A 21,978-nucleotide genomic window follows, 5' to 3' on the forward strand; every position below is an offset into this window, starting at 1 on the left:
CACCAGGAAGCCTCAATGAACAGGAAGGCTAATGCTGTCCTGCCCAGGTTGCAGTGGAAACATATCCCAAATCATCATATCCAAAATACCCACTGGGGGCAGTACTATCCTCCTTGAGAACCACTGGTTTAGCCTCATCATGGTATGGAAGGGACACTGGAGAGCCAAGCACACCAACTGTGTTGTCAAAGGGACCGCAAGGTATAGCAGAGAAACAGGACAGAAGGATCCAGGAGCCTGGGCAGCCCAGAGGGTCAGAACGCTACCAGTCAGGGCTGCCTACACAGCAACCATTACGAGAGAGTGACCATCATGCATGCCCCCACCATCAGTTCAGGTTCGCTAACCAACAGCCAAATCTGCATCCTATCTAAGGGCCCAGGTAAGGGCAGCTCCTCAGCACCCTAGACAACTCTAGCCCCACTGCAAAGGCGACAGGGCCTGCTTAGGAGTCACCGTCGGGGAGCAAGTGGGTGAAGGTGTTCTTGACCTGCAGTGGCTTGAAGCAGGATCTCGGTTCTCAGCCAGAGACTGAAGTCAGGCCACAGTAATTAATGAGAGCTCTGAGTGCTGGCCGCTAGACCACTGGCCACTGAAACGACCCTGACCCACATGGCTTTGTGGAAAATGAATTTCCACAAAGAAATAAAGTAGTGAAACAAGTGTTTACAAAGAGGGAAAAGAGTTCACGTGGACACACACAGGCAGGCTGAGAGAGAGCCGCACACTCATGGGAGTTTAAACTGCTTTTGTGGGGCATTTCTTCTGGTCATCTTGCTTTGCCTGGTTCTGATCCGTACTTGGTTTATCTCAGGGTCCTCCCATGTGTGTATACGTCTCTTAGCCAAGATGGATTCTAGCCAAGAGGCCTATGGGTAGGTTGACATCACTTACTATGGGGTGGAGGCCCCTCCCTTTTTGACCTCCAAGGAGCTTTGCTGCACATGTCTAACTGGGAAGGTGTCCTTGATTTTAAGAATGAAGAATATGTGGTCTTTGATCTCGTATCTGGTCATGCTTTGCTTCTCCTCCCTCCTGCTGTTTTGGGGTGTCTGTCCACAGCGGACAAAATCTAGCTGTTCAGCCTGGAGCCTGTCTATCTCCTGCCTGAAGGGGACCTGTTTTGAAGCTGAGTTTGCATAGCAAGCCCAGTTTTTACTTAAAATTTCATGCTAACCACAATGACATTTCAGAGCTAAAAGAGGTAAGAGGGGAGGGGACTAAAGCTCACCCCTGCCATCCCAGTGGTGTAGTCACAGATAGTGCTGCCTGATCATCTCAGGTGAGAGGAGGCTGGCTGCCTGTTCCCTGAAGAGTCCAAGACCAAGGTCTCCAGGATTAAACACAACGCCATCAGATGCTGCCATTGGTGTCTCCTGGGACAGACCCAGCACAGAGACCTGTTGTCTTTGATCAACACAACGTTTTATGAAAAAAATTGTACTTCAAACATTATGAGATCTGGATTTATAGCATCCATTGAAAAATCTGAAAACCTGGCACGTGAGCCCTAATTTTCTGCCTAACACTGATTATCTGGTACCTCTGGCTGGAAGTGTGTATCTCAGCTCGCCCTATCACTCACCCAAATATGCATGTGCTTCTCCCTCTGGCCTTAGTTATACCACCTGCCACGCTCCCCTGGGGATGTGGGTTTATGACCCTCTTCTGTCACCTATTTTCGGTCCTTCCTCCCTGCCAGTCAAGAGGAGTTACTTCAAGGAGAGCCCCTTCTTGTCCTTGGAGTTGGTCCACTGGTCTCCTCCAGCTCAGTTCTCTTAATATCTGGGCCTTGTTTTTCCCCAAGGCCTCACGTGGGGTATCCAGGAAGCAAATAAACCTTGCCCTCTGCTTCCAATAACACCAACTTTGAGATGAACACTCTGCATGTGAGCTTCCAGGATTCCTCAGGGCACATCTGTCCAAGTCCAAAGACTCACAGCAGTACCAACAGTCCAGTGCACCCTTCTGCCCCACCTCTGCAGTCACTGAAGAAATTGTGTCCCGTGGATATCCCAGTGCAATCAGCTGGGATTAGACAGGCACCCACAAATGTCTGCCAGGGGTGTCAGGCAGCAATGATTCTGGTTACGGCCATGATCACATGACTGACTGCCCGGGAAGAGTATCCCATTGCAGGAACAATTAGATGGCCCTGGGCATCCATCACAGTCCTTGCTTTTCTAGCTGTGTGTCCCAAGGCATGAGATCTGACCTTTCAGAGTCTATTTCCACTTCTGTAAAATCAAGAAAATGTTACTTCACAGAGCTCTTGGGATGATTAAAGCAAACACCAGGGCTTCCAACCCAGAGCCTGCCTGGTTCACAGGAGATACACAACTGCTAACACTTCAGCCTAATAAACCAATATGGGAAGAGATCAGCATGCAGGAAGAAAAGAGAGAGATTTGGGCCTGGAGAGGGAGACTGAGAAGGTTTGTGGGCCCAGGGAGTCACAGGAGGGATGCTTGTTCCAGGAAAGATCCAGTCCAATAGGGAGGGCACCAGTCAGCCATCAGGCAAGTGGACATATGCCTTGGCCTCAGAAAGGACTGCCCTGGGGAGGGCTCCCAGAGGAGAGAGGGCCAGGGTCCCCTCTGGCTGAAGGGATGGCCACTCACCCCTCAGTACAATGTGCCCAGCCTGGACAGTAAATGAACCAACAGAGCTGGTGATAGGACTGACCAGGCCAAAAAAGAGAGTGAAAGACTTTTTGGATGTGTGCAATGATTTCTTAGTACATGTATGATAGGCGTTAACCATAATAATAATTAGAATAAATATATATATCATATAATAGCAAAATAGTTAATGTGCCAGGCATTATTCAAAGTGTTTTATATGGATTAACACATAAACTCTTCAGAACCATCCCTCCAAAACAGGTACTATTATCAACATTTTATAGGTGGGGAAACCCATCACAGAGTGTCGAAACCTCGACAGAGTCCGAGGGAGAAAGCCAGTGGCAGCAGGGACGATGTGTGAGGCAAGACAAGAGTGGTTAAGTAACTTGCCCAAAGACACACACACCGCTGGAAAGTGTCAGAGCTGGAATTCCATATCCAAGGTCCCAGGTAGTCTGGGTCCAAAGCTAATACTTTCAGCTACCATCCTTCTTTCACTCTTGTTCAGTGCTCTTATCCCACTGGAATGTGACTGAGGTTTCACTCCTGAGCCCCTTCCCCCCGCCACTGGATTGGCTAAGCTGGGGGCCTATGCTTACAGCACTCCCTTTTCAGAGGCCCCCAAGTGCCTGTCACACCCACTGCAGGCTGCCCACCTCAGTGACACAGGATGCATGACCCTAGCCTCAGCTTATCAGACCTTAAGAGCCACCACAGGCCTAACAGAAGGCTTGAAATGGCCTAGCACAAGAGTTCTGCCCAGAGGGAGCATCCTGGACCAAGCGGTGACTGGTCCTGCAAGATGCAGAAGGGCAGAGACCCTTCTGAGATAAGAAAGCATCCTTCAGACCAGAGAATGAGAACGAGGACGTCAGAGTCCGAGGGAGAAAGAGAGCCAGTGGCAGCAGGGACAGTGTGTGAGGCACGACAAGGTGTTAGGGGCCATGTGCAGACGGAGACTGGGCTCCAGGCTGTGAGCCAGAGCCGGGTTCCTTCCTGTCCCTCCACCTTTTACTGCTTGTCTTTTGTAAATCAGATCTAAGGCCAGAGGGAAATGGTAGAGCAGTTAAAGACAACAGGGTTCCAGAGCCAGAGTATGTGGGCCTGAATCCTGACTCCACTAATGACTAGTGTATGACTTAACTTCTGTGTGGTGGAGAGTGGCTGCTAGAAGGATTAAGGATCTACATATAAGGGCCTGGTTACTACCATATATGGCTGCTAGAAGGATTAAGGATCTACATATAAGGGCCTGGTACAAATTGAACAACTTGAACATGATAGAGCTCATAGTAAGTGAGCTCTATTTAGAACAGAGCTTACACCTAGGAAGCACAGTATCAGTTAAGTGCATCTCAGAGGGTTGTTGTGGGTTTTAAAGAGACAGCGTCTGAAAATAGTACATTGTGCTTAATGAATGACCATTCTCTCTCACTGTGATGAGTACACATGTTCAGAATTGGAATCCCCCATCTCTGCGTCACTTGTTGTACACTGCACTCCTTGCAGCCTGGCACTCCCCCCACTTTGACTCAGCCCAGCCTGGGTACCCCACGCACAGTCCTCCCTAGCTCTGGCTTGGGTCCAGGGTACATCGTGTGTGGGCAGTGCATGGTATGCTTTTCAAAGCACTTTCTTATTCATGAGTACAGACGCTGAGAACAACAGAGGGCATGATGATGGGGGTGGTGTTGTGGGTGCTTTGGCCGCTGTGTAACCTTGGCCAGGCCTCTGTACTTCTCTGGGCCTGTCTGCTCTGCTCATCTGTCAAAGGGCATAATATCCCTGCCCACTGGCCTCACAAAGCTACTGTGAACAGGAAGTGAACTTAGGCATGCATGAAGCACCTGTTAAATGCCGGGATATTCCAAACAGGTAGCCAAAGGAGGGGGGTCCATGGTTTCCAAACCTAACAGGTCTGGGAAGGCCAGTTCCCAGCCAGTTGGTGAGGGGAGGCTTCCCAGAAGGGCGTTCTGCTCTGAGTAGTATGTCCCTGAGAACAGAGCCTTCCGTGTAATCATCTAGCAAACTGTCCCTGACCGGGAGGAGGTGGGGGAGCTGGCCTGATGCTGCAGGGAGGCCGAATTTGGACATAAGTTAAGAGCTTGGCCAACACACAGGAGGTGGATTATGGCCAGGGCTGGGGGAGGAAGAGCCTGTGCTCCCCATGACTGCCGGGCAGTGACTGTGATGGCTGGGAGTTGCGGCATCCAGACAGCCCCCTCTGAAGGCTGGGGGCACTCCCAGTCAGCACAGACAACATACTGCCTTTACTGCCAGGGAAGGGGGAGGCCTCTCAGAGGAGCCGGCTGCAGACAAAGGGGAGGACTGCAGACTGACAGCAAACAGAGACAGATGGGGGGTGGGACTCATTGTGGGGGGGATGGGGGGGGCGGGGCGCAGGATAAAGGATAAGCGATTGCTCCACAAACAACCCTGGGGCAGAAAGAAGTGGGAAATAATGACGGGAGAGGAGCCATGCCAGAGGCACTTCTGATGGGTAAAAGACTTCTAGGTTTAGAAAGTGCTTCCCCATTCATTAACCATTCTTCATTCTTTCCTTTCTTGTACTAGGGTTCCGAGCTTGGTCTGGGTGGGGACATTGTGAAGTCTGGGGAAAGCATGTGTGTGTATTGGGAGGAGGTGTTAGGAGGTGGGAGTGTGGTCAGAGAAGGTGGATGAAAATCTGGTTCTGGCTGAGTAGTCTCAGAGGAGACAAGGTCCCTGAGAAGAGGCAGGAGTGGCAAAGTGGCCCTTCTTGCATTTCATTTGTACTGGACAGCTCCAGAGGGTGCCGTGCACAGGGCGCACTCAGCCCTGGGACAGGGATGAGGGGCTGGGTGGGGCGGATGAGCTGAGGGAGACAGAGGCTCAAAGCCCAGGGTGCTCGTTTCCCTCCAGCATATCCTCCCTCCCCTTAGCCGGGGGTTATTTACAGAGTGGACGGTGCTCCCAGGAGGTCTGCAGCTCTAAGGCCAGAGCCCTCAGCTAGGCTGCACATCCGGGCCTTACAGATGAACCACTGTCCTGGCCTGCACAGAGCTGAGGTTGTAGAAGAGGTGTGGAGGCACCCCCCCCCCCCACTCCCCACCACCCCATTCATGCCCTCATTCTCCCCCTGGAAACACCTTGATAAAGCTCATTTCCGAAGGCAACTGTAGGAAACTGGTCAGAACAGTTCAAAGCAAGGTGTCAGGAAAAGAGCAAGGCTGAAATGTCACCTCCCCCTACCCCTCACCCTGGAAAGAGCAAATTGCTTTCCAGGCCAAGGGCCCATTCAGCAGCTCCTCCTAGAGAAACCTGAAATCTCACCCCCAGGAGTGTGTGTGTGTGTGTGTGTGTGTGTGTGTGTGCGTGCATGCACTTTGCTGTGGACACACGCTTGCATTCTGTGAGTTCCTACTCCTTGGAACTTGCAAGTGTCACATGCATTTCATGTGTGCATGTGCCTGGGAGCCTATGGGCACAGGGGTGTCTGAGAACAGGGCATCAGAAGCTCGTGAAACTAAAAGGAAATGTCCATTGGATTGCCAGGGGTTTCTGGAGGCCTGGGATGTAGCTAGATCTTGAAGGAGAAAGGGAGTGACAGGTATAGAGGCTGAGAGCAAACCCACAGGGTGGGTGGGGCAGCGGGCCCACACAATCTTGTCCTCTGGCCCTTGTCCTCCAGTAAGGCTCCAAACACACAGGCAGGGTGTGTAGACCCCAGCTCTGGCTCCACCCACAGAAGTCCCAGAGAAGCAGCCTGAGCCGAGCCCTCACCTCCTGGTCCATTCATCACCATGAAAGTCCTTCCTGTGGAAGGTCTCAGTCTGATGGGGGAGCAGGCTCCTCCACCTGATGACGGGGATGCCACCCCCAAAATGCTGAATTTCCCGCATCCTGTGCCAGAAAAAAAGAGTAGGACCCCTGGACCGATGGGCGGTGCCTCTGTCCCCAGTGTGCGCCTGCCTGCAGGCCCAGCCTGTGATAGAGAGCAAAGGCCGAGGGCAGCCGCCAGGCCCCTGCCAAGGCAAGAGAGTTGGATTATAAATAGCCCGGGACCAGTCTTCCGGGGAGAGGAGGGGAGCCCTGCAACACAACGCTTTGCAGCACACAATGCAAAAAGGCCTCTTTTAAGAGATCCGGGGAGTGCGAGGACAGATGCTGGCCCTGCCCCCCAGGCCCCTCCTAGCCCCAGCCGGGGCTCAGCTTCCGGGCCGCTGACCACCTCTCCCCCTGCCTCCATTTCTCCGAGTCGCCTCTCTCCGAGTGTGTTTTTGGAACGCTCAAAGTCAATCAATCTGGTCGAGGAGTCTTCTCGCTCACATTCCGGTGTTCTTCGAGGTGGAGAACCGCGGCGTCCCCTCTGCAACTCCCACCCCCTCTTCCCGGGAAGGATCGCGGGCCCCTCCTACCTGCAAACACCGCGGAGCAGTAGGCATCGCTGATGTCGGTGTCAGGGGTGTGGACGTTCTCCGCGTAGAGGATGAAGACCCTCAGCATGACTGACGGGAGTCAGGATCCCGTGCACCCAGGGCGCGGAGAGGGCTGGGGAAGGTTAGGGATTGCGGAGGCGCAGCTCGTGGGTCCCCTCACAGCAGAGGGCTGGTGGAGGGAGGCTGGCTCAGATCACTGACTCCCAGCTCAGAGCAACGTCTCTTGAAGGGGAAAGAAAGGCCAGTCCCGGGCTGTTCCAGTGGCCTCCGCTCGGTCCGCGCCCCGGGCTACGCTTAGCCCGCTTGTCAGCGGGTGCTCCGAGAACAGGGGCTTCTGCTCATCTTCCACCCGCGCCGCCCTGCGAGAGCTTGGCTAAGCTGTAATTCAATGCTCCGGCCGCAGACTCTCCCAATGACACGGCATTTTGCACCTGGCGGTGGAACAGCGGACTGGGCAGCGGCCGCGATGGCTGAGGACTGGACCAGGGCTCCGGGCGCCCAGCGCAGTCCCGATCTCGCTCCAGGACGGGAGAAAGACTTGGTCCCTCCCCTGACCTTCCACCTCGCGCGCGACGCCAAGCCGGTGGCCTCCCACCGCGGGGATTCCAGCACTCTCCCTCGCAGCCAGCCAGACCGCCGGGGGACGCTCTGGGGAGCAGGCGCAGGGCCGGCGCTTTCCAGACAGAAGACCAGAGTTGAGGAATCTCATCGAGAGGCAGAACTGGCTGCCTTAAAAACTTTGTACCCTTCTCTGGTTGTAAAAACAATACATACTACTTTTAACAAAAAGCATACAAGAAAGAAATCGCTGAGTCTGAAAAAAATACAATATTAACATTTGGTTATTTACCAACCCAGACTTTTTCCTGTGAATTGCATGCATATATGCATATTGTTACGGTCTTTATTGTATGACTGAGATCAAAGTGTCTGTGCAGTTCTGTGTCCTGCTTTTTCAAGTAATATTTCCTTGCATCATTAAATATTCTTTATAAAGTTTTTTTTCAATAGCTACTTAATTTTCTATCATATGAATATATTAAATTCTCAAGGCTTTCTCCTATTGCTGCATATTTAGGCTCTTTCCAGTAGTGAGAAATCACTTTTTATATAAAAACTGGGATATATACCTGTCTTGAGCCCCTCTCTGCTTGTTCCTCAGTTGGGATTTCTAGCTTTGGAATTATAAGGGCACAGGATATGCCTTTTTTTAGGTCCTAGTACCTGTTGCTAAACTGCTTTCCCGGAGCTGTGTGGACCCACTCCCAGGAGTTGGGTGACTCACCTTCTAAAGTGGGCCATTTGGATGGGCGTGGGTGTGCAGCTGTCAGCAAAACCCCTCCCCCAAGAGCCCACTGGGGCAGCACACACTCCCAGGGCAGGACGGATCATGCTGGCTTTGCCTTATTTGAAGGTACCAGGAGGTAGCAATGCTTCCCCAAAGATCTGTGATTTTAAGATTAGAATAGCAGACATTTCTTGTGATCGCTTATGTAGATCCTGCTGCAATCTGTGCCTCTTAGCCTCTAGAATAATATGTGATTGTGGGGGGGGGGGCAGGGAAAAGGAGGGGGCTTAATCATTCATTTAACAGATAGATATGTATGGAGTCCTAGAGCATGCCAAGCTCTGTCCTGGGTGATGACACAAAGGTGAACATAAGTGACATTGTCCCTGTTATGGGCTGAGTTGTGTTCTCTCAAAATTTGGCTATTGAAGCATTGACCTCAGTTAAGAAGGTGATTAAGTCAAAATGAGGCTGTTAGAGTGGGATCTAATCTAATACAACCCAACATGTTCTTATACGAAGAGGAAATTTGGATAAATGAAGAGATGCTAATACCAGGGAGGCATGAACACAAAGGAAGGACAGTGCAAGGACACTACAATGAGAGGACATCTGCAAGCCCAGGAGAGAGACCCCAGAAGAAACCAGACCTGCTGGCCAACAGACTGATCTCAGGCTTCTCGCCTCCAGAACTGTGAGAAGACAAATTTCTGTCGTTTTAAGTCACCCAGCTTGTGGTATTTTGTTATGGCAGCCAGAGAAAACTAATACAGTCCTAGACCTCAAGGACTTTTCACTTCAGTAGAGGAAGCTGGTGCTTATCAAGTAACCAAGCCAATCTCACACCATTCCAGTAAGTGCAATAAAGTAGAGAAAATGGTGGTGCATGGCAGCAGATAGCAAGAAGCCCTTTCCCAGTCCTGGGACAGCGAGAGGTATTTGAGGTGAGATTTGAAGCCAGTTAGTTCACTGGGCAAGACTGGAGGCTTCGCCAGTGGCTCAAATGGTAAAGACTGAGGTTGGGCAGAGGACAAGAGGTTTCTTGAGAGAAGGAAGGAAATGCTCGGAGTCAAGGTCCTGGGAAGAGTGAGGGAAGAGAGAACATCCTGGCTGGAGTGCAGACTGGGAGGAGGAGATTGGAGGAGGTGAGGTTGGAGAATCACACAGGGCCTGTGTGAAGCTGCCTGCGGCCCAAGTCCAGAGGAATGGCAGGACCTGGTTCACTTTTCAGCATCTCCCTCTGGCTGCATTTGGGGGAATGGGGTGCAAGGGGCCACAGTGCGGGTGAAGAGGCCAGTTAGAAGCCACAGCAGAGGGTCAAAGTGAGATGTGGTGGTGACTTGGCCCACAGGCGTGAAAGAGGAGATGGAGCTGAAGTTAAAGCTGGGAGGAAGTAGGAGGGTCATTCTGTGAGCAGGTGGAGTAGATCAAGTTTCTTGCTGCTGAACTTGGCCTTTATGTGTTACTGGAGAAAAAACACTTGGCATGGATGAAGCAAGTGGCTGATTCACTCATTCATTTACTAATATGTACTGTTGCTGTTTCAGCTGCTCAGTCCTTTTTGACCCAAAGAACTGCAGCACACCAGACTCCTCTGTCCATGGAATGTCCCAGAAAAGAATACTGGAGTGGGTTGCCGTTCCCTTCTCCAGGGGATTTTCCCTACCCAGGGATCGAACCTGCATCTCCTGCATTGGCAGGCAGATGCTTTACTGCTGAGCCACTGGGGAAACCCTAACCAATATATACAGGGTGCCTCATATATGGCAGGAGTGTGCAGATTTCAGTTTTAGAGAAGGGTACCAAGTAGGGAGTAAAGCTTGATTTCATTGGGAAGAAGGACAAGAGGCCCTATTGCTCTAGAGAAAGTCCAAATTATGGTCTATTTTTAAAGTACAGTTTGGCTCTATTCAGATGCATAAAGCAACATGAACCTGCTGTAAGGCTGAGCTAAAACTGGATCCAAGAAATATTTAGCTGCTTCCAGACATGGTGACTAGAGTGATTTAAAAAGAACAAGCTTTCTTTATAGGTTAAACATCCCCTTGCAACTTCTCTATGCTGTTTATTCATGCAACAAGTTCTCCTCAAATTTGTTATGCACAGCCTCATCTGTACAGATATGAACCCCTAGTGGGAATGTCCCCCAACTTTATTGTTCAACATAGGGCATGTTTGGGTTTTCTTCTCTGTTTAAAAGAAACATGTTCTCTGAGACCACCCCCTGGGCAACAGAGAAAGACACTTGATTCAAGTCAAAGCAATTTGATGATCTCTCCCAAGAATTTGGAATTGTGACAGAGATGCTAGCTTCTGTGCGTGGCTGGAACTCAGACGAATAAAACAGAGGCTCAGAAGGCACCCCATGCAGTGAGAAATGGAGAAAGTTAGAGAAAACAAGATCACAGGGACTGGGGGAGAGGACACCGAGAAAGATACACTTTCAGGCATTTGTGGATCCTATCCCTCATGAGTCTTTCTGCCCATGAATTCTGAGATGGCCTCCAAGGCCTCCAAGGTGAATATTCATCATATTTAGCTCCCAGCTTTCAACCTCACCTTCCAAAAAACCTCTCACCACTTCTCATAAGTGGTCTCAGAGCAGAAGTGCCCGCCTCTCTGGAAACTTCAGAGCCAGGGGCTCCCTCTTCCTGTCACTGTGCAGCCTGGCCAAGGCTCAGCCAGTTGGACACTCTCTGCCAGGACTTCAGAGTCCTTAAAGCCTTCAGGAAGTCAGACACGACAGCAAATGACCGGTCTTTTCCTCCTGTGACGAAGGGTCACAGTTCTGACTCCTACCGCCCTGAGTTCTATTTGTTTCCCAAGCCAACACTGCCAGCTTTTCTCCACTCTGTGGGCCCTCAAAGCTCTGCTATAATCCTCTCTTGACTCAGATGCCCAGGCGTGGCTGAGACTGCTAGCAGCCAAGAATCCAACTGTACCCAGCGTCTTTAGAGTGAATCCATCCATATCCTATTTAGGGCAATTTGAAGCATAACTCTGTTTCTTGCTATTGAAAAAAACCTTGGCTATGACTTTCAAGGTATATGAAGCACCACTAGAGTCTTATATTTCTATATCTTCTCTCCTTTGGAACTATCACTGGGATCAGATCAGGAAAGACATAAAGTGGAGAACATGAGGACTTAGAGCTTTGATGTAACTCAGAAAAATTCCGAAGGGTGTGTATGTGTGTGTGTTTGTGTGTTATTGTTCGGGGGGGGAGAGGTTTGTGGGTTAGTGTCTATCCCTTAATTGGGGCATCACGAGAGAATAACTAACAGGGGCTGCCACATAGTGCGCTGAACAATGATACATGCTGACCCTCATAAACCATAACTGTGTCAAAGTCAGGATCTCTAGCTAAAGATACTAAACAGGAAGTCAGTCAGCTTCAGCTCAGGAAGCCTTCAAAGGTTAATTCTACTCTGTAGATAGCCTGGCTGACATACAGAAGTTATACATCTTCATGTAGTTAAATTATCAGTCCTTTCCCTTATGGCTTCTACTTTTGTTGTCTGGATAAGTAATCCCTGCTTCATCCAAGTTTACATGATGACTTACCAAGATTTATCAAGATTTGCTTAGATTTACCTATAGTTACCAGTAAAGTTTTTTCAACACTTGAAACTCTCTCTGGAGTTATGGTTTGGTTTCTCCTCTGGGAAAGAAAGCAAATAAGTAGAACCCTCCCCAACTTAGGCAATTTAAAGAAAAACTATTTGAATCTTCAAGGTCAATCTATTTTAGCTTCCATGAGCTCAGTTCCTCTAGGACCACATGCTCTGTGTTCTGAGCAGAGGAATCCAGAGAGTCAGGTGTGCTGGGGACAGAAAGTAGGGGTGGTATCAGTGTTAGCTCCCAGTCATCGTATGACCATTGACACATTTAACATCACCGAGCTTTAGTTTCCCCATCTAAAGATAAATACAATCACAGTTTGTGGTGAGGGTAAAATGAGGCTAAAACACATGTAAAACACTATTTTAAGGCTTTTCTGGCCTGGGTAGGATTTTTTTTTTTTAAATCACAGCAGGTTAAAAAATTGCAACATTTCAGGATACAGAGGCTGCTCCAAATATTTTATTCATCTTTTATTTCTTATCAAATGCAGAGATGCCCACTCACTACCTGCCAACTATCTGCCGACTAAGAAGAAAGTGTTTGTAAACACTCCATGACTTCAACATTCTCAGCCACACACATCTCTGCCAAGCTTGCTAAGAATCACAGACCCTGATCACACTCTGGTCATCTCATCTGCTTTCCCTGAGAACAACTCATGGTAGTGTCAGAAGCTTTCAATGTGCCATGAAAGGGACCTTCCGGAAGATCTACCATAATAAACACTGAGTAGTTCAGTTCACCTCAGTTCAGTCGCTCAGTCGTGTCCAACTCTTTGCAACCCCATGGACTGTAGCACACCAGGCCTCCCTGTCCATCACCAACTCCCAGAGTTTACTGAAACTCATGTCCATTGAGTCGGTGATGACATCCAACTATCTCATCCTCTGTCGTCCCCTTCTCCTCCTGCCCTCAATCTTTCCCAGCATCAGGGTCTTTTCAAATGCACTCTTCGCATCAGGTGGCCAAAGTATTGGAGTTTCAGCTTCAGCATCAGTCCTTCCAATGTATATTCAAGACTGATTTCCTTTAGGATGGACTGGTTGGATCTCCTTGCAGTCCAAGGGACTCTCAAGAGTCTTCTCCAACACCACAGTTCAAAAGCATCAATTCTTCGGTGCTCAGCTTTCTTTATAGTCCAACTCTCACATCCATACGTGACTACTGGAAAAACCATAGCCTTCACTAGATGGACTTTTGTTGACAAAGTAATGTCTCTGCTTTTTAATATGATATCTAGGTTGGTCATAACTTTCCTTCCAAGGAGTAAGCATCTTTTAATTTCATGGCTGCAGTCACCATCTGCAGTGATTTTGGGGCCCAAGAAAATAAAGTCAGCCACTGTTTCTACTATTTCTCCATCTATTTGCCATGAAGTGATGGGACCAGATGCCATGATATTAGTTTTCTGAATGTTGAACTTTAAGCCAACCTTTTCACTCTCCTCTTTCAGTTTCATCAAAAGACTCTTTAGTTCTTCTTCAATTTCTGCCATAAGGGTGGTGTCATATGCATATCTGAGGTTATTGATATTTCTCCTGGCAATCTTGATTCTGGGAGAATCAATCGTGCTTCCTCCAGCCCAGAGTTTCTCATGATGTACTCTGCATAGAAGTTAAATAAACACAGTGACAATATACAGCCTTGATGTACTCCTTTTCCTATTTAGAACCAGTCTGTTGTTCCATGTCCAGTTCTAACTGTTGCTTTCTGACCTGCATACAGATTTCTCAAGAGGCAGGTCAGATGGTCTGACATTCCCATCTCTTTCAGAATTTTCCACAGTTTACTGTGATCCACACAGTCAAAGGCTTTGGCATAGTCAATAAAGCAGAAATAGATGTTTTTCTGGAACTCTCTTGCTTTTTCAATGATCCAGTGAATGTTGGCAATTTGATCTCTGGTTCCTCTGCCTTTTCTAAAACCAGCTTGAACATCTGCAAGTTCATGGTTCACATATTGCTGAAGCCTGGCTTGGAGAATTTTGAGCATTACTTTACTAGTGTGTGAGATGAGAGCAATTGTGCAATAGTTTGAGCATTTCTTGGCATTGCCCTTCTTTGGGATTGGAATGAAAACTGACATTTTCCAATCCCGTGGCCACTGCTGAGTTTTCCAAATGTGCTGGCATATTGAGTGCAACACTTTCACAGAATTATCTTTTAGGATTTGAAATAGCTCAACTGGAATTCCCTCACCTCCACTAGCTTTGTTCCTAGTGATGCTTCCTAAGGCCCACTTGACTTCACATTCCAGGATGTCTGGCTCTAGGTGAGTGATCACACCATTGTGATTATCTGGGTCATGAAGATTTTTTTCTGTATTGTTCTTCTGTGTATTCTTGCCACGTCTTCTTAATATCTTCTGCTTCTGTTAGGTCCATACCATTTCTGTCCTTTATTGTGCCCATCTTTGCATGAAATGTTCCCTTGGTATCTCTAATTTTCTTGAAGAGATCTCTAGTTTTTCCCATTCTATTATTTTCCTCTATTTCTTTGCACTGACCACTGAGGAAGGCTTTCTTATCTCTCCTGGCTAGTCTTCGGAACTCTGCATTCAAATGGGTATATCTTTCCTTTTCTCCTTTGCTTTTGGCTTTTCTTCTTTTCACAGCTATTTGTAAGGCCTCCTCAGACAGCCATTTTGCTTTTTCACATTTCTTTTTCTTGGTCTTGATCCTGTACAATGTCACGAACCTCCGTCCATGGTTCATCAGGCACTCTATCAGATCTAGTCCCTTAAATCTATTTCTCACTTCCACTGTATAATTGTTAGGGAGTTGATTTAGGTCATACCTGAATGGTCTAGTGGTTTTCCCTACTTTCTTCAATTTAAGTCTGAATTTGGCAATAAGGAGCTCATGATCTGAGCCACAGTCAGCTCCCAGTCTTGTTTTTGTTGACTGTATAGAGCTTCTCCATCTTTGGCTGCAAAGAATATAATCAATCTGATTTTGGTGTTGACCATCTGGTGATGTCCATGTGTATGAGTCTTCTCCTTGTATTGTTGGAAGAGGGTGTTTGCTATGACCAGTGCATTCTCTTGGCAAAACTCTATTAGCCTTTGCCCTGCTTCATTCTGTACTCCAAGGCCAAATTTGCCTGTTACTCCAGGTGTTTCTTGAGTTCCTACTTTTGCATTCCAGTCCCCTATAATGAAAAGGACATCTTTTTGGGGTGTTAGTTCTAGAAGGTCTTGTAGGTCTTCATAGAACCTGTTCAACTTCAGCTTCTTCAGCATTACTGGTTGGGCATAGACTTGGATTACCATGATATTGAATGGATTGCCTTGGAAACAAACAGATCATTCTGTTGTTTTTGAGATTGCATCCAAATATTGCATTTCGGACTCTTCTGTGACTATGATGGCTACTCCATTTCTTCTAAGGGATTCTTGCCCACAGTAGTAGATATAATGGTCATCTGAGTTAAATTCACCCATTCCAGTCCACTTTAGTTCACTGATTCCTAAAATGTTGACATTCATTCTTGCCATCTCCTGTTTGACCACTTCCAATTTGCCTTGATTCATGGACCTAACATTCCAGGTTCCTATGCAATATTGCTCTTTACAGCATTGGACCTTGCTTCCATCACCAGTTACATCCACAACTGGGTATTGTTTTTCTTTGGATCCGTCTCTTCATTCTTTCTGGAGTTATTTCTCTACCGAAGGTGGAGGTGCGTATTGGGCACCTACCGACCTGGGGAGTTCATCTTTCAGAATCCTATCTTTTTCCCTTTTCATACTGTTCATGGGGTTCTCAAGGCAAGAATACTGAAGTGAAACACTTAGTAAATACCCAATATTGAAACACTTAGTAAAGACCCAATAAATAGAGACTATTTTTATCCTTTCATGCATGGCTGGGATACTGAAGAGGTGTGTGTTCAGAATGGAGGGTTGGGGTTCCCATGGTCTGAAATTCCCCCTGAAAGCCCCAGCAGCTTGTTGGCTGAAGTGCAGGGAGAACTTCCCTGGGACTATCAGAAGCAGGTCAATCTATATGCACTGTCCTCCTTTCAAATCAATTCCAAAAGATGGGGAGCCTCTAGAGAGGATGGAGGAAAGCACACATCCACAGGTACATGGGGTGGGGCACTGGAGGAAGGGAGAGAGGGCAAGAGTGCACTTCTGAGGAGATCCAAACCGAGGTGATGATGGGAAAGAACAAGAGATAGACTTTTTCCAAAGTGAGGCCATTCATCTTCCGGAAGAGTCAACAACATCCCAGGATGCAGTCGCAGGCCCCGGCAGAGAGGAGGCGGCAGGTCCTGGGGATGGGTGGCTCCCTGCTGAGGCACAGGTGAAGGTCTAGGCGGAGTGGGTGCCCAGGAGGAAGAGCAGCGGTGAGGGGTGCCTACCGTGAGTCTCTGGGCGGAGCGGGCCACAGGGCTTTCTGAAACTTACACGCCAAAGGGCTCCTGTTGCTACCTGGGGAGACACCACCAGAAAGGCCTCAAGAATATTTCCAGGACTTAAGAGGGCAACAAACTGTTGGCATCTTCAGTGTGCCTTCCTTGCCTGAAGGCTGAGACTTTGGAAGAGAAAGGACACCAAGAGAAGTGAACATTTGACTCATTAGTGTTTCTTAAAGTGTGCTTGATGTAAGCCTCCTCATTGAATTCTTCTTGTAAAAAGTGGAGACATCTAGGTTCCTCCATACTCCCGATTACTATTGAATTAAAATGTCTGCAAATGGCTCAGGAATCTGGCTTTTAAGAGCTCCCCAGTTATTCTCGTATGGACCAAAGACCAGGAAACACTGACCTAAGTAGTGTCAAAGCACAGGCTTTGGCTCTTTGGATCATTACTTAAATGCCAGGTGAATGCACTCTTGAATCCAGAGGGTGTACATTTCACAAGGACTGAGAAGATGATGTTTATCTGGAGATTGGCTTGAAGTGAAGAAAGGGAGCATTTGGAGGAGGGAGAAAAGGTAAGGAAGATAATTTTCAGCTAAAAACTGTAAAACCAGTAGAACAAGAAAAGGACAATGGTAGCAGTGTAAAAGGATGAGTCTAGAGTCAGACTACCTGGATTCAAACCTTAGCTCTTTGCCCTCTAGCTGTATAGCCTTGGGCATGTTAGCTTACTTTCCTGAGACCTTGGTTTCCTTGTCTGTAAAATGGATACTGTAGGAAAGTGCTCATGATGATTAACAGTTACATGTCAACTTGACTGGGCTAAGAGATGCCCAGATAGCTGGTAAAACACTATTTCTGGGTGTCTAGGAGGTGATCTCTGGAAGAGATCAGTGTTTGAATCAGTAGAGTAAGTGAAGATCACCCTCATCAGTGCTGGTGTGTATCATTACTGATTGGAACAGAAAGGCAGAGGAAGGGGAGGTTTCTTCTCTGCCTGAGCTGGGACATCCACCTTCTCCTGCATTCAGACACTGGTACTCTGGTTCTTGAGCCTTCTCAGACCAGGACCTACTCCATCGCAACCTCCATTCCCACTCCTTCCTGGTTCTTCGGCCTCTGGGCTGGAACTAGAACCACACCACAGGCTTTTCTGGGCCTCCAGCTTACAGGCAGCAGGTCATGGGACTTTTCAGCCTCTGTAAGTGCATGTGTCAGTCTTCATAATAAATTTCTTTCTGTATATTTATATGTATCCTATTTGTTCTGTTTCTCCAGAGAACTCTAATACACTGCTTTACAAACACTATATGTGCCTGATGTATACTGAGCATTCAGTAAATATTAGTTAATTGCTACTGTTGTTTTATTATTATTACTATTGGAAAGTGTAGCTATTATTTAATTTCATAAAATTAGAACCTTAGGAGTGAAGCCGCAAATAATGTTTATAGTCTCCACAAATAATATTTAAGATCTCCAACATCTATAAAAATGTTATAAGCTGTCTTAGTCCATTTAGGCTGCTATAACAAAAATAACATAGACTGGGTGTATCATAAACAAAATTTTCACTCAGAGGTTGGAAGTCTCACCTCAGGGAGCCCACGTGGTTCAATGAAGTCTCTTCCAGGGGTCACAGACTTATCATTGCGTCCTCACGTGGTAGAAGGGAACTAGGAATATCTGGAGCCTCTTTATTTTTTTTTGTTTATTTTTTGGAGCCTCTTTAAAAAGCACTAATCTCATCCATAAGGGTTCCATTCTCATGATGTAAACACCTCCCAAAGATCCTACCTGCTAATACTGTCACCTTTAGGGGTTAGGATTTCAGCATGTAAATTTGGGGGCCACAAGCATTCAGACTATAGCAGAAGCATTTATGGTTTTAACAGTAGAGGTATTGCAGAAATCCAAAGTGGTGAAGCCATGGCATTGGTGGTTCAGTGGTACAATTCTTACCTGCCATGCTGCTGCTGCTGCTAAATCACTTCAGTCGTGTCCGGCTCTGTGTCACCCCCGTAGACAGCAGCCCACCAGGCTGCTCTGTCCCTGGGATTCTCCAGGCAAGAACACTGGAGTGGGTTGCCATTTCCTCCTCCAATGCATGAAAGTGAAAAGTGAAAGTGAAGACGCCCAGTCGTGTCCGACTCTTAGCGACCCCATGGACTGCAGCCTACCAGGCTCCTCCGTCCATGGGATTGTAAAGGAGTGAGATGTGTTCTAATAAAACTTTGCTTATAAAAATGGGCTGCGGTTTACTAATCCCTGGGGGTTGCTGGAAAAGCACACAAAGAAATGGGCATTAGGCAACAGTCCCAGTCTTGATTTGTCCTATTTACAAGTAACATTCTTGCTTGCAATTCAGCACCTTAATAACCAACAGGTGAGACTTCCTTGGGAGTCAGTGGTTAAGACTCTGCCCTTCCAATACAGGGGCACTGGTTCGATCCCTGGCCAGGGAACTAAGATCCCACATGGCATGTGATACAGCCCAAAAGCAAACAAATAGAAACCCTCCCAAAACAAAACAACAAAAAGGTATCCTGATACTGAACATAAAGATATTCTGGAGGCTGAAAGTGTTTATACCCTGCTCCAGTTTAATCAATGGACAATAAGGTCCGGGGAAACCTGAGCAAGCTGGGCCAGCTTGCCTGACGCAGGAGGCCCAGATTCAACTTAGCGACTGAACAAAAACAATAAAAGGGGTGGAAGATACTCCTTGTTCAAAGTAGCATAACTACCAGAAGGCAGGAAAGAGAGTCCTGCAGATCAAGAAGATATAGTCCTGCATGGAAATCCTCACCAAGATTCAAGCAAGAGGGGCTGTAGGTGAGGAATACAGGAGAGGGGAAACTGGAGAAAATGATTACTGGAGATGATGATTCTAGGGTAAGGGCTGGCCCAGGTGCCGAGGAGAGACTTCCACTCTCTGGAAATTTGGGGGAAGTTACAGTAGCTCAGGTGTACGCATCTAGTAATATCTCGACTTACCTCAGGGACCAGTCCATCACTTAGAAGATGAACTGAAAAAGAAGGGACCTGCTATATGGAGCATAATCCTGGCCGACAAGAAAGAACTGGTTGGAGAAGCAGGCACAGAAGGAAGCCTGAGGAGAATCAGCTTTGGGACAAACGCAACCCAGGGTGATGACTGGTTTTCAAGGCTCAAACTCTGTGATTTCAGTAGGACTCTGTCCTTCCACAACTTTCTTCACAACTAGGCTCCCTCCAACCCAGGGAATCCACTTAATTCCTTGATCCTGGCAAATTCCCACCCTCACCAAGAGCTTTCTTTTTATAGAGTCAGCAGAGGAAGATACTGGGGTTCTTACTTCCTACCCAGCCACAGCACTTCACAGTTGCTCTTTTTTCTTGCCCAATCATTACCTGATGTCTGATCCAGAGATCAGATCTACTAGCATCCTAACATTTGAGAACACTTTCTCCTCCACAGTGATCCTCTTCAAGCCTAGGCTCTGGGATTAATCTTGACTAATATTCAAGTCCCTTGCTTTTAGAATTGGGTACTCGTCAGAGCATCCTTAGCTTGTCACACCCAGCATATAAAATAATAGGAGGGAAAAGAGATTTTAAAAAGAATCACATAACATGAATTTATAGTCTCTACTTCTATATCTGGTAACAAGGCCTATATTGATAATCAGTTTAATTTTCCCATTACTCATTCCATCTTTTGCTTATGCTCTGCCAGCAGGAACACTGGGAAGATTTGAGTCCTTGCTGGTCCTGTCTTTATTGGATTATTGCAGTTTTCCATTGACCAGGGCTATTGGGCAAGTGAGTCTTAAGAAGCATACTCTCATGAATCTCCTGGCTTCCAAACATAGCCCTTCTTCCCCCCACTGTGTAGCAGCAATTCCTTTTCCCCGGTAAACAAAAACGATCATCCATCAGGTACAATGATCTCTTATTCTTTCTGTTGGTCCAGTGGCATGAGGAACTCCAAAAGGTGACAGGGTAGTCTCAGCTTCCAATTCATCCTAGTGGACATATCTTTCCTTTGGGTACTTGAACTTCCAAAGACTGAGGCCAAGGTCACAAAGATGGGAAATAAAAATCCTTCAGTTGGGTTACTACTCCTTAGTTCCCAAACCTATGCATTCTGGCCATGGGTGAGATGGTACCTGTTGGCCTCTGTCTAAGGTATATAAACCATTTGTAAGATAACACCCACACTTTCCAAATGTTGTCTCCAATTTGTGCTGGAACTAGTCTTTAGCAGCTCATTCTACCTATCAGCCAGCTGCTTCTGCTTTATGCAGCATATGGTAAAACTTGTGAAGTCTGTGGGCATGAGCCCATGACCCACACGTCCATTTACCAAAGAATGCATCTCCTTGTCAAAGTGATGTTGAATGTTATTCCATGGTGATGGTTAAGTCCATCCAAAAGTCCAAAAATGGTGGTACAATCAGAAGTCCTGAGTTCAGGGAAGACAAATCCATACCCCAAATGTGTATGTATCCCTGGTGAGGACAAAGCATTGTACCCTCAATGATGAGACGGGCTGAATATAATCAACTGGCTACCAAATGACTGGGAGGATCTGTGGGAAATGTGTCATACTGGGGCTCCTCACCTTTATCTGCTCTGGGACACCGGATGAGGTTCTACTTCAGAGTTGCCACTGAGGCCTTCTGGTTCTCCACACCTGTTTTAATTGTAGGCTAATAACTTGCCTATTTTCCCCTAAATGTACTAACTGGGGCCATAGGAAACCAGGTAACTCTAAAATCTTTATAATCACTATTGTTGTTACAGTGATGTAAGTGTCACAGATGCTTGGTCTTCCAAAGATTGCCCTTTATACAAGGTACCGTTCCTTGATACCACTGGTGATAACTGGAATAATTGTGAGGACACTGCATACCAGATGACCATGTCCTATTCATCCCTGGCAAAGAGGTTACATAATATTCAAACAAATGACCAACACAACTCAAGTATCCACTTTTTTTAAATTTTCACTTTGAAATAATTATGGATTCACAGGAAGTTGCAAAGAAGTGCATAGGGAAGTTTTGTGTACCCTCCCACCAACTCCCCCTACCCAATGCTAACATTTAAGCAACTATAGACCTATATGAAAATCACCAAGTGGTAGTAGTAAAACCCATGAAGCTTTTTCAGTTTCACCAGTTATACATGCACTTGTGTGTATATGTGCTATGCAGTTTTTTGTATAGCCTTGCACCATCACCACCATGGTGAAGAAAATCAATAGTACTATCAAAGACTATTTCACATCACCCCTTTATAGGTACACCTATCCTCTCTCCCAGTCTTTTTTTAATATGCATTTTTAAAACTATTTATTGACTGGTTGCTGTGCTGGGTCTTCCGCGCTGCTAGCGAGCTTTCTCCAGTCGCGGGGAGTGGGAGCTGCTCCTTAGCTGCGACGTGAAGGCTTCTCATTGCGGTGGCTTTCTTGCCGCAGAGCGTGGGCTCCAGAGCTTGGCTCAGCAGCTGAGGCATGGAGCTCAGGTGCTCTGCAGCTCGTGGGATCTTCCTCAACCAGAGGTGAACCCGGTGTCCCTTGCACTGACAGACAGGCTCTTAACCACCGGACCACCAGGGAAGTTCAAGACTATACATTCTACGTATAAGACCTTTGTTGGATTTGTGATTTG

At 47.3% G+C, this 21,978-nt stretch overlaps 1 protein-coding gene across 9 annotated transcripts in view; it reads right to left on the minus strand.

Moving 5' to 3' along the window:
• The window catches only part of DYSF (dysferlin), a 219,261-nt gene extending 211,622 nt beyond the window's left edge, over positions 1 to 7,639 (minus strand). For 5 of the 9 annotated variants that reach the window (XM_070476392.1, XM_070476394.1, XM_070476384.1 and 2 more), the window contains exon 1: positions 7,025 to 7,638. In XM_070476392.1, the coding sequence (XP_070332493.1) occupies positions 7,025 to 7,112 (88 nt within the window). In that variant the 5' untranslated portion in view covers positions 7,113 to 7,638. Of the gene's footprint in view, positions 1 to 7,024 lie in introns of all 9 variants that reach the window. The other 4 variants (XM_070476375.1, XM_070476369.1, XM_070476397.1 and 1 more) reach the window with 2 other exon arrangements.
• Between the last annotated feature and the right edge of the window lie 14,339 nt (positions 7,640 to 21,978).

Source organism: Odocoileus virginianus, chromosome 2 (genome assembly GCF_023699985.2).
Source record: "Odocoileus virginianus isolate 20LAN1187 ecotype Illinois chromosome 2, Ovbor_1.2, whole genome shotgun sequence".
Classification (NCBI taxonomy): Eukaryota; Metazoa; Chordata; class Mammalia; order Artiodactyla; family Cervidae; genus Odocoileus; species Odocoileus virginianus.